The sequence below is a fragment of the Mus caroli genome, chromosome 1, assembly GCF_900094665.2.
Source record: "Mus caroli chromosome 1, CAROLI_EIJ_v1.1, whole genome shotgun sequence".
Taxonomy (NCBI): domain Eukaryota; kingdom Metazoa; phylum Chordata; class Mammalia; order Rodentia; family Muridae; genus Mus; species Mus caroli.
In genome coordinates, this window is record NC_034570.1 from 1,641,396 (window position 1) to 1,654,390 (window position 12,995).

A 12,995-nucleotide genomic window follows, 5' to 3' on the forward strand; every position below is an offset into this window, starting at 1 on the left:
CAAGGCTTAGTAGTGATTGGCTGTTGACTTTTAGCACTTGGTAAAGATGTGTCTGCAGTTCCTATACAGGGAACTCCATATTATAGACATTTACATCATTCCCACTATAGCGGGAACTCAGTCTGGGATTAAAGAAGTGATTGAGCTGGGTATGGTGGGGCACGGCTTTAATCCCAGCACTCGGGAGGCCCAGGCAGGTGGATTTCTGAGTTTGAGGCCAGCCTGGTCTACAGAGTGAGTTCCAGGACAGCCAGGGCTGCACAGAGAAACCTTGTCTGTAAAAACAAACAAACAAACAAAGAAGTGATTGAATTTCATTAACTAAAGAGATATTTACAAGACACCATTGTTTTTGGCTAGTTTAAATCGCACAAGAGCCCAGCATAATACCAGGCTATATATCAGAATGGAGCCACTTATACCAAAGCTTTCAGGTATTAAACTGAAAATTCTTTATCTGACCTTCCCCGACTTTGAGGGGGCATGTGTCAAATTTACCAAATAAGCCAGTTTTAGTTAAGCTAGTAAAATTCACGCTCCTCAGGCCTCACACAAAAGTAACATAATGCTGACTTCTTTTTAAAATTGTTCTCTCTGTTCCAGTTTACAAGTAACTGACCAATCAGAGTTTTTAAAAGTATTTTTTAATTTTTGCTTTCTTCAGCCTTTTTCCTGCCTATATAACAGCTCTTGTGCTTATCCCATCTGAACATGTGTTTTTCCCTCTCCGCAGAATGGAGTTGTACTGACTCTAATAAGGTGCTGCAGTCAACTGAGATTGTAATTCTGACCTTCCTACAAGAACACTTTTCAACTGTATCAAACTGCATGAGAAAACACCCTTTTGAAACAGTCTATGAAACCAGTATTACCAGCTACGGAGGACCAAGGCCACACTATAGGATCCCATTATTTATCAGTAAAGTCTAGGCTATCCAGAATATAAGAGTGGCTCAACATACAAAACCAATCGTATGTATGTAACATTAATAGTGTTAGATTCATTTATTTTTAAACAGACATAGAGAACGCAGGAAGAAGGACTTGGTGAATAAACCATATTTATTCACATCAATAACATCAAAGAGGCATCTTGTCACCCATGTGTTCGGATGTCCAAATGGGTGAAAAGGACATAGTCCGTAAGGGAAGCTGGGAAATATCTAGTCCTTCAGCAGGAAACTAGGAAAAATAGCACCTAGTCATCTCAACACCAAATTACCATAGAAACAAATTAGAAAGAAGAACATCACGTGTCTCTGAAAACCAGTGGACAGTATACTCCACAAAGGAAAGAAAGTTTTCCCTGTACAGTCAAAGATAAGGAAAAGAGAACTATCTTTACTTGTATAGTACAGCATACTGAAAGCTGTAGGGTTCTGGCTGTTCCTCTTCAGAGACTGACTGACCAGGTAGACTGCAGTACTGTGAAGAGGCTAGATTTCTGCATACTCACCTACACTTGGGCTAGTTCAAGCCCTCTGATAGAATTACTTCTCACCCACTTTGTCTAAACTAAACTCTTGTGACTAATAGATAACCTTTTCAAATCTTAGCAGACCACTGGCTTCCATCAACCCAAAAGCAATACATTTGAAATTTGCCTTGATTTATTACTTTCTCTTGTAGAACTATAAACTTTTTTTTTAAAAGTTTCTCTGTGTAACCCTGGCTGTCCTGCAACTCACTCTGTAGACCAGGCTGGCCTCGAATCCAGAAATTCACTTGCCTCTGACACCCAAGTGCTGAGATTAAAGGTGCGTGCCACCACGCCTGGCCTTGAACTATAAACTTTCATGAAACTGCTTCCACTTTGGAAAACGCCAGGCCTTTAACTATAAACTTTCATGAAACTGCTTCCACTTTGGAACATGGAATTTGGAATAAAATAAATCTGTGTTCCTGGCCATGGTCACTCAAAATGCCTCCAAAATAAGCTATATATTATTTCCTTTGAGATGAAAACTGTGGTTTTTACATCAACAATTTTATGCTTAACCTTGGTTTTTTTTTTTTTTTTTTGGTTTTTCGAGACAGGGTTTCTCTTTATAGCTCTGGCTGTCCTGGAGCTCACTTTGTAGACCAGGCTGGCCTCGAACTCAGAAATCCACCTGCCTCTGCCTCCCAAGTGCTGGGATCAAAGGCGTGGGCCACCACTGCCTGGTGATTGTCTCCTCTTTATTGCCTCGCAAGGAAATCGAAGGAAAAGGACAAAGAAAACAAATGGGAAACATGAGTTATGGGTGAAAAATGGTACTGAACCATTTACTTTCAATAGAAACTGATTAGTCAAAGTGGAATTCACTGTTACCCTGGGGAACTGTACTTTATTTGATCTTAATGAAGTTTAAAGTGTGAAAATACTCATTAGTTATATGCCACGGCCTTCTTTCATGCTTGGTGACACATGTTTAATTTGACACATGTGTTTTAGTTAACTTTTTTCATTGGAAAGAAGACATTTGAGTCTTAAAGTCTGTAATGTTCATTGGCTCCTGATTTATTAACTTTCAACACAAGGAACAAAGTAAAAACAATCCCAGACACTATATATGTCAATTTTCTACCGTGGCTTTTTGTTAGTCACAATTCTCAATCAAGGCCGTCGTCTCTTAAGTCGGTTTTCATCAGCAGGAGAGATGGTTTGAATATCTGAGTCCAAGAGTGAGCCTCAGTGCTCATGCGCTTTAAGCCCTCGGCTATGCCTGCCCCGCGTCCCAAAGAGCGATCTGCTGGAGGGGTTTCGATGGAACCCGTAGCAACCCACCGCCTACTACTGCCTGATCCCTCCGGCGTGAAAGCCCAACTCCGTCCAACTCCCAACTCGCCAGCAACGCGAGTCCTGATAGGGCCGGAAGTTCCAGACTGCTGGGGGCGGGAATAGATTAAAAGGACAGCGCGCGCCTGAGCGAGCCACTTCTACTTTCCAGTCTCCTGCGATCGATTCGTAGTGCCTGTGTGGCGCGCGCGGTGCTTGACTAGCACGGCCTAGGGGGCGGAGCGCTTATCCCTGCCGCCGCGGGCCGGGTCTGTGAGGAAGGCCTAGGCCAGCGGCTTCGCGGCTTGACGAACGTCCGCGCTGCTTCTCTCGCTTCCCGTCCGCAGTGGCCGGGCGAGGGGAGGCCTTCCGGAGCCATGGAGGACGAGGTGGTTCGCATTGCCAAGAAGATGGACAAAATGGTGCAGAAAAAGAATGCGGTAAGCGGGCGGGCCCGGGGCAGGCCGCGGCCGAGTCCACGACACCGGCCCACGCGGAGTCAGTCAGGGCCGGGCCGGGGCGGCCGCGCGCCCTCCGGGCTTACAGGTCCGTGCTGCCCACGGCGCAGTGAGCCCAGGATTGAAGCCCTCGACGCTGGGCTGAGAGAATGTACGGTGGCCGCCGCCGGTTACCTCAGAGCGGCTTCGCTGGGTGCCGCGGTCAGTTGCAGACGGGCCGTAAAGTGTGTTTATCCCAGCTCTGCCTTAGACCCACTTGGTAATCACAAACAGAAAATACGCCGCCCCTTAGCAAGTCGGCCTGCGTGCGATGAGCTGCCAGCCGGGGTTTCAGACCTCCCTCTGCAGCCGGCTGCTGCTCGGCGGGTATGGTGGGTGCTGAGGCTGCAGCGGGACGGATGACACCCCCTGTTCCTTGATGGGTCTGTGTGGATGTGTCCCTCGGTGTGTACCACTTTCCATCCCTTTGCTTCACACTTGACCTCTCTTCAGCCAGCTTCACTTGAATCTCTTCTTCCAGACGCAGCGGGTTTGCATTATACCAGAGACTGTTGCCATTTGTGAGGTAAAAGCCGTGCAGAGATGCTAAACGTTTGTGCAGTGCTTTAGAGTTACGCGCCTCTGCAGAATTCTTTTTATGAGTCAAGAAACTGAGTCAGAGCTAAAGTATTGTCGCTTAAATACTGTGTACTTTTGGTTGAGCTAACTCGCTGCCAGCTTAGGATTTAGTGTTAATACCAAATAATGTAAGACTTCAGACGCCCCAGGTTCCTCTTTCTTGAACAGGTGCGTTGCCCCGCATTTAATTTCATGCCCCGTTAATCCGTATGTACGATTTTGGTCCTTTCAAATATTTCCTGTTTGTTTTCTGTTCCAGATATTAGCCTGTGGTGTTTTTCTTCCTTACTGATTGAGCCATTTCATTACTTGATGCAGGTGATGAGTTCTGGTTATATGATAGGTTGAACATTTTTTTTTTTTTTTAATTAAATTGGGAAACCTCTCTCTGGCTGAAGGCTGAAGGTTCCCAGATTGCCACAGAGGAAGCTTGCAAGAAGGAAAAAGTCATTAACTTCGTAACTTATTTTCCCAAATACATCAGGACAGACTTCAAGTCATTCTCAAATCTGATTTCTGGTAGTGCAAAACCATAACTAATATGAAAATTTGTCTTGAAAAAGAAGACAAAGCTTTTTTTTTTTCTTAATTGCTTTTTCTTTCATTTTCCAGTCCTGAAATTCAAACAGGCTGATGAAATGCAAAGAAAGATCAAAATGATACTCAATAAATTCTTGGGCCGGGCATTGGTGCCGTACGCTTTTAATCCCAGCATTTGGGAGGCAGAGGCAGGCAGATTTCTGAGTTCGAGGCCAGCCTGGTCTACAGAATGAATTCCAGGACAGCCAGGACTATACAGAGTCTCAAAAACAAAAACAAAAACAAAACAAAACAAAGCCAAACAAACAAAAAAATCTAAAATTTAAAAACCTGTGTGTGTGTACACAACTACGTCAGAGGACAACTTGAGGATTTCTTTGTGTCGCCCTTGCTCTCCTGGAACTTGCTCTGTATATTAGGCTAGCCTCAAACTTAAATCCTTCTGCCTCTGCTTCCTGAGTGCTGGCATTATTGGCCTAACACTGAACTCACTTATTAAGCCTTTACCTATTGAACCATTTCTTGGGCTCCCCTCCTCCCCCCAAACACACTCTCACTCTCTCTCTCTCTCTCTCTTTGAGACTGCATGTCATAATGTCCTGCTTAACTAGGACCTTACTCTGTAGACCAGGCTGGCCTTAAACTCCTAGACATCTGCCTCCTGAGTGCTGAGATTAAAGTCTTCGGGCCACTGCCATGCCCACCCCCAACCCCTATTTTTTTGGTTTTGTTTTAAATATGGCATCTTTCTATGTAGCCCAGTCAGACCTGGAACTCACAGTATTTAAGGACCTGGAACTCCTTACGTATCTTTATAAATGGGATGAACTGTGACAGCAGCTATTTTTAAGTTACTTCAGACCATAAAAATGGAAACTGCTTGAAGCATGGTAGTTGCACTATTTTTTTGATATAATTGCATTTTAATAAAATTGTAGAGTAGGTATCAATTAAAGTCAGCTACCATTTTTGAACTAGTAATCCAAGCTATGTTTTCTGCTAACTCCAGTAGTTACCAATCTTAACCTCGTTCATTATTCAGTTAATTTTGCTGGGTTAGTAATCCCATCCTGACTAGTTAAGAGCTCTCCAATCTTTTTATTTATTTATTTATTTATTTATTTATTTATTTAAATATCTTGAGTAGATGGCTGGGACTCTAGGCACAGCCACCATGCTCAGCTTACTATATCCATTTTAAAGTTCAATCTGTATCTTGTTAGATTTCATTCTTTTCTATTGCAGAATAGTATTTCATTATACTGATGCACATATCACATTTTGTTTAATCCTCATTGTTGTACATCTGTGCTGCTCCCACTTTGGGCTATAAAACTAATGTTAATAATCTCATATCTGTGTTAACATGTTTTCATTCCTGTTAGGTATATACCTAGGAGTAGAAGTACTGAGCTGTGTAGTGTCTATGTGTAACTTTTAGTTTTAATCCTGGGGCTGGACTCTTCAGCAAACACTGTACCTACACCCTAAACTTAACCATTTGAGAAACTGTTCAAAAATAATCCAATTCTTTTTTTTTTTTTCTTCCCACGAAATGGCTCATACCATTTCACATTGCCATCAGGATGTTTGATTGTTTCTAACTCACCATATTGTTTTAATATTTGTTGATATTTGTCCATTAAATTACATCTTGTAATGAAATGTTATGGGCATCTTTTCTGTATTTACTGGAAATGTGTCTGTTTTGGAGAAACATCTATATGGTGCCTTTATCTCCCCCTTCCCCTCAGCTGTCTCCTGTGTCAGGTGTTTTCTGTGTTATAATGCTTCACTGTGTACCTGACCTTTTTAATCTATCTACTTACTAGCTATGTTACTCTCTTCATTATGTGAGAAGCTTGAAAAGGACAACTTTTTAAATTAGGAAACAAGAGTATGGCTTTAAATCTGGGTCTGGGATAAATATAGCACATGTTTCTACTTGTAAGTCCCTGAACCTCTTTGTATGTGGAGAAGGTTGTTTGTAGGCTGTAATTTTATATAGACTAGGTTTCCTGCAATTTTGAATACTTTTTTTGTAAAAGCACTTCTAACACTCCTAAAAACTATAATAAAATAGCAATGTTGTAGTTAATCTTGCAGTCAGTACTGTGAACTAAAGGTGACTTTAGAAGTTATAGTCGATTCTTTCTTTCTCTTGCATCATCTATATAGAAGATGCTGTAATGGACTTGATGCTAGGAGGTAGATAAATGGGAAGGGATGAAATGCAGCTTCTTGTTTGGTAGTGAATTCAGAAAGCACAACTGTCATTGGTAGGCCAGAGGAATGGAAAACACAGTTGTTCTAGGTCACAAAGAGTAAAGGTTTTGTTTGTTTTAATTCCTGAGGCAGTACCCTCAGTATACAGCTTGGTAGTTGAGTACTAGATTAGCATGTGTAAGGCTCTGGGTTCAATTTCCAACATCAAAATAAAATTCTCTGAAGTCCAAAGAGATTGCTGGTTTGTTTACTGATATGTACTCACGCAGAATGGAGCTTATTATGCCACATTAAGAGTATTTGTTGAAGAGGCTAGAGAGATGGCTCAATTGTTAAAAGCACTTGCTGCTCTTGCAGAGAACCTGTGCCCACGTTGCGGGTTTATAGACAACTATAACTCCAGTTCCAGAGGATCAATGCTCTCTTCTGGCCTCTTCAGGCAAAATACACACACACACACACACACACACACACACACATATATCACATAAATATGTACAAACACTCATACACATAAAACATAAAATTTTAAAGTATTTAGTACAATACCTGGTACATAGTAGCTCTCAAAGGTAAGTTGTTACTGAATTAGTGTATATCCATATGGTTTTTGCTAATTTCATTCGGTTCATAGTTTATCTTGTAATAAACCTTGAGTGAGATACTCAACTGTTTGGACCACATGTTAGTTGTCAAGAACAGTCATAGTTGCTGCATCCCATCAGTGATTTAGTCTCTCACCAGAGATCTGAGTAGAAACAAAGTCAAATTAAGGTAAATCTTTTTACCTTTACTTGGAAAGTGACTTAAATTGTGTATTGTATTACTGATGTGTTTTTTAAAAATCAGTTTTATATGCGACAGATAGCATGTGCACTTTAGTAACAAAGCTGCTTTTAAGAACTACTTAGAAGTCTAGCATGGTGGCGCACACCTTTGATCCCAGCACTTGGGAGGCAGAGGCAGGCAGGTGGATTTCTGAGTTGGAGGACAGCCTGGTCTACAAACAGAGTTCCAGGACAGCCAGGGCAACAGAGAAACCCTGACTCAAAAAACCAAAATAAAAAAAAAAACAAAAAAAAAAAACTACTTACAAATTTGATTTGTTAACTTATTACTGATCTTTAGAAATGGGTAAGAAAGTCCATGGAGATACAGGTAGAAGAAAAAATGCTTTTGTTAAGAGAGAACACAGATAGATGCACCATCTGCTAAAAGCCTTTGGACTCTTGAGAATTACAGAATTTTTCAGATTACCAAGATATTATGAAACCTCATCATGTATTGATACCTCTAAAAGGGATTTGGGCAGCTTCTAGTAATAAGACACTAACATTTCAATAGTAATATGCTTAACATTAAGTGAGGTAAATAGACTCATTAGCTGTACATCTGCTAAGATTAGCCTTTGCCAAGAAATGAATTTAAGACTCAGCTTTTCTGTTTGAAAGTTTTTTGATCTAGAGGAAGGTTAAACATGCATTCAAGGAATTAGACCTCATTTATACAAAAAAATGTTCTGTAGACATTCTTTAATATATATCCATTTATTTTACATACATATGTGTGATCCTGAATGTATGTACCTGCATTACATACATGCAGGCGCCTGTGAAAACCAGGATATTAGTTGCTCTAGATCCGGGGTTGCAGGTGAGTATATGCCATGTGTGTACTGGGAACCAAATCAGGATCTTCTCTACAACAGCAGCAAGTGGTCGAACTGTTGAGCGATCACTCCCATCCCTAGATTTTTTTTTTTTTTTTTTATTGAACCTTAGACCAATGTTCTCTGTTTCAGTGTAAATAAGACATGTACGGAATTTTAACATAAAAGAAGGAAAAATTGTTAAAATCCTTTTTAATAACCTGCTTCATAATTCTTGTGTTTTAAGTTTATAGTTAAAATGTTCTATATTGGTATTTCCAGAAGAGAAGTTAATACTATTTTATTCTGGAAGGTCAAGTTGGATAATTTCAAACAATCATGCCTGGAAATCTTTTCTTGGTTTTATTTTTTAAAAATAACAGTACAAAAGTCTGAAGAGATACCCCAGCAATTGGCTGCTCTTCTAGAGGACTCAGGTTTGAATCCCATTATCCATATGATGGGATATGGATAACATATCCCATCTAACAACTGGCTGTAATTATATTCCCAGGTTATCCAACACACTCTTTTGGCCTCCAAAGGCACTGAGTATGCATGTGGTAGCTGGGCATGTGTAGCCAAAACATTTATACACATTTTAGAAAGTTTATTAAAAACTTTTTTAGGAGCTGGTGAGATGGCTCAGTGGGTAAGAGCACCCGACTGCTCTTCCAAAGGTCCAGAGTTCAAATCCCAGCAACCACATGGTGGCTCACAACCATCCGTAACGAGATCTGGCGCCCTCTTCTGGAGTGTCTGAAGACAGCTACAGTGAACTTACATAAAATAAATAAATAAATAAATAAAACTTTTTTAGCCGGGTGTGGTGGCCCACGCCTTTAATCTCAGCACTCAGGAGGCAGAGGCAGGTGTATTTCTGAGTTCGAGGCCAACCTGGTCTACAAAGTGAGTTCCAGGACAGCCAGGGCTACACAGAGAAACCCTGTCTGGAAAAACCAAAACAAACAAAGAATACTAATGGTTTGCAGAGTGAGTATCATTAGCATGGAAAAACTCAGATACATTAGTAGAATACCCTTCCACCCCAGTGAAGTAAATAGTTACATAAGAGTGGAACTAAATACAGTTCTTTATGCTGCACAATGAGTCTGCCATTAGTTTCTTTTTTGTTTGTTTTTGTTTTTGTTTTTTTGAGACAGGGTTTCTCTGTATAGCCTTGGTTGTCCTGGAACTCACTCTGTAGACGAGGCTGGCCTCGAACTCAGAAATCCGCCTGCCTCTGCCTCCCGAGTGCTGGGATTAAAGGTGTGCGCCACCACACCCGGCTTGGCAGTTGATAGTCTTAAAAGCATAACATACATGTAAATTCTGAGTTTTCTTTCAGAAATTGCTGCTTACTATTCTTCAAGAACCAGGTAGATAGTGTTGTTATTGTGAGCATTGAAATACAGAGACCTCATACAAATTCTCAACAAAACAGTGCCTTCTCCTTGTTGCCTGAGGACAGATAGTACTAGAGGGATTGTAGCATCTGTTGGGCCTTCCATTTTCTCATTCTGACTTTTACCTCATGTAGATATATGTAGGTATGTTTTTTATTACAGTAAGAAATTTTACATTTCTTCCCAGAACACACATTTGAACATATACTGTGGGGAATACAATTCAAATTGTTTCACAAGTGCTAGCCATCACTCAGAAATTGGATGTTAGGTGCCTCTGACATTTCAATCTCTGTTCTAAGATGGTGTGTGTGTGTGTGTGTACATGTACATGTATATGTATCTCTGTACTTGTGTGTGTAGATAAGCCACTACAAGTTGTTAATTGACTAAGCTAGTCCATGTTTTACTGCCCTAGGAATTCAATAAACTTGTTTTATTTTATAGGCTGGCGCATTGGATTTGCTGAAAGAGCTTAAGAATATTCCGATGACCCTAGAATTGCTACAGGTATGTGCTTCTGTGTTTCACACAGTATTTGAATTGGTAATTGCTATAAAATAATGAATTATCTTCGTTACATGTTCCTCAAAAAGAACTTCCCGAGGTTTCCTGTTGTTTTTAACACAATCTCAAACATTCAATTTTGCCAATAAAGACTAGGAAGCCATATGTGAGAGACAGAGAAAGTGCCCAACTGATCTTCCTCTACAGCCAACTTCCCAAAAGGAAATCCCCTTCTCTGTGTCATCTCAAAAAGCCTTTAAACTGAATGTCCCTCCCTTCTACTTCCTGATCGTTTATTTCTCTTCCTGACTTCTTTTTCTTTTTTCCTATGTTTACTCCTTGTCAACTGGTTGTATCCTCTTGGCCTATGGTTGACTTTAATTCTGTTTATAATAGAGAAAGCTCTTGGATTAAAGGTGTGTGCTAAGACTGAGCCACACCCCAACCACAAACAGATTTCTCCAGTAAATAGCATAATCTTAGGGTTCACAGTGTGATAAATACCCTGCAACAGTTGTGGGGTCATGAGATCTTACTATAAGTGTTATATCTAGATTCCTGGGCCTGGTTTGGACTTTCAGTGTTTCAGTGTAGCTTAGTGTTAGGATAACAGGGAGTCACCACTTTTCTTTTTTCAGCATCAACCATTAATGCAAACTACTAAATATTAGTAGAGTACTGAAGCATTAGTGTTTCATCTAAAGTAGAAAAATAAGTCAGCATTAAAAAGGGAAGTGAGTGTGATCAATAACCTGAATAATGCTTTTTCTGGTAGACATTATTTATGAGCATCTTCCTTGATGTTTCAATTTTATTAAGTCAAACTGCAAGAAAGAATTAGGTATATGAACCTTGCTAAGGAAATACATGTTCAGGGAAATCTAACTGAAACTGAGCACATTTCTTATTATAATAAACTACAGTCCTTTTAGTAACATTTATGAATAACTAAAAGAAATCTCAAATATTTTTACTTTTATTAACTTGTTAGTTGTTGCAGATGTATTAAAATCCATTTGCTCATCCTGATGGCTACTTATGTTCCATATTCTAGGTCTTAATATTTTAATAAGGAAGCAGATGTACTGTGTATAATATATAGTTGTTCTTTTTCAACCTTATGTTTTTTTCTTTAATGTGATGTAAAAGGTTTCTGAGGAAGATGTCTGAAAGTTTTACCACATGGACAAAAAGGTCTATAGTAGAAAACAAAACTAAATAAAAAGAACTCTACCTGCAGACTCAAGAGAGAAAACTAGTATGAAGTATGAATTTCTGGGTTCTGGGATCAGCAGCCCTTTCCTTTTGGATAGTACCTTACTTCCCACCTATGTACTCCCTTCATAGCAGAGGGTAGTAAGTTTGTGTGGGAAAAATACATCGAAAATAATCTTAGTGATCTCAGCCTGCAGTTAGAGATGTGTAGATTTATGTAAGTGTGGAAGCTGGGTAGGGTATGCATTTTATATCCACCTTTATTTTTTTCTCTTTCAGTCTAATTATATAACAGGTTATTTGAATTCTTATTATGGTTAACAGTTGTGCAAGATTTGCCAATGTCAGTAAACTACTATCTTTGGCCCTCTGATCTCAAAGACTAAGAGAAAAAATTGTGCTTAAAAACAACAGTGTAGGTATCTAGATAAAGTCTGGGTAGGGGTAGTGTAGAAGTAAGTTTTTTGTTTTTTGGTTTTTTTTTTTTAAGTTTTATTATTTTATGTGTATGGCTGTTTTGCCTACATGTATGTCTGCACTGTGTGCCAGAAGAGAGTGTCAGATTCTTTGTAACTTGAGTTAACAAATTCATGTGGAAGCTAGGGATAGAACCTGGGTCTTCCTCAAAAGCAACAAACAACCTTTACCACTGAACTATCCAGCCCCAGAAGTTGACTTAATACAATTACTTAATCTAAGAGCTCAAGAAAGCCTACACACAGGTGGTCTCCAAAGATATTCAGGTCCTCCCTCAATGTCTAGGACAGAAAAGAATATCGTAACAGAGTAGCATGAGGAATCAGTGTAGCATATGGAGTAGTGCAGGACAAGGAAAAGCTAGAGGCAGGATGGCATACAGACCTTCATATACTTGCAAGAGCAGTACTGCCTGGAGGCGTTAGGAAAATATATAACCAGATCTGCATGTTGAAAGAAATGGGAGACTTGAAAGACAGGAAAACTTGCTGACTAGTGAAGTTATTCAAGCATGCTCGAATAGGGGATTAAACAAAGGTATTGGCAGAAAAAGTGAAGAGATTTTGAGTAGGTAGCAGTATAGGGGTGAAGGAGTGGGAGCAGTAAGTTATCTAGGATGGCCTTAGTTTCGCAGCAGTCCTACTGCTTTAGCCTCTTTGGTTAGGGATTTGAGGGATGTGCCAACATACCAGGCAAAACAGGTTACTTTTACAGTTGTACTTAAAATTTGAGACAGAATCTCACCATGTATTTGAAGTAGGACTTGTCCTTATGATACCTGTAGCCTCCTGTCATAAGTGCTGGAAGTACAGACATGTGCCATCATGCCCAGCATGCCCCCATTTATTTTTAAACCAAGGATGGAAGCAGGGTCTAAGGCTTTGCACAGGCTAAGCAAGTGATTCACCACCAAGTTCCATCTTTAGCCTGAGCAGAATTTGCTGATAGGCAGTTTATAAGAATTGTTAGCTGATTGAAAGGGAGGGTGAAAGGAAGAATTTAGGATGAAACTTAACAAAAAAAATTAGTAAATACAGCTGTATTTGATTATTCTTTTTTTTTTTTTTTTTTTTTTTTTTTTTTGGTTTTTCGAGACAGGGTTTCTCTGTGTAGCCCTGGCTGTCCTGGAACTCACTTTGTAG

General features: G+C 39.9%; 1 protein-coding gene across 2 annotated transcripts in view; it reads left to right on the forward strand.

Annotated features, from left to right (window-relative positions):
* Nucleotides 1-2,973: 2,973 nt before the first annotated feature.
* The window catches only part of Tcea1 (transcription elongation factor A1), a 33,934-nt gene continuing 23,912 nt past the window's right edge, over nt 2,974-12,995 (forward strand). Inside the window, exons 1-2 of one of the 2 annotated variants that reach the window (XM_021157360.2) lie at nt 2,974-3,198; nt 10,102-10,164. In XM_021157360.2, the coding sequence (XP_021013019.1) occupies nt 3,136-3,198; nt 10,102-10,164 (126 nt within the window). In that variant the 5' untranslated portion in view covers nt 2,974-3,135. The remainder of the gene's footprint in view (nt 3,199-10,101; nt 10,165-12,995) is intronic. The other variant, XM_021157352.2, reaches the window with a different exon arrangement.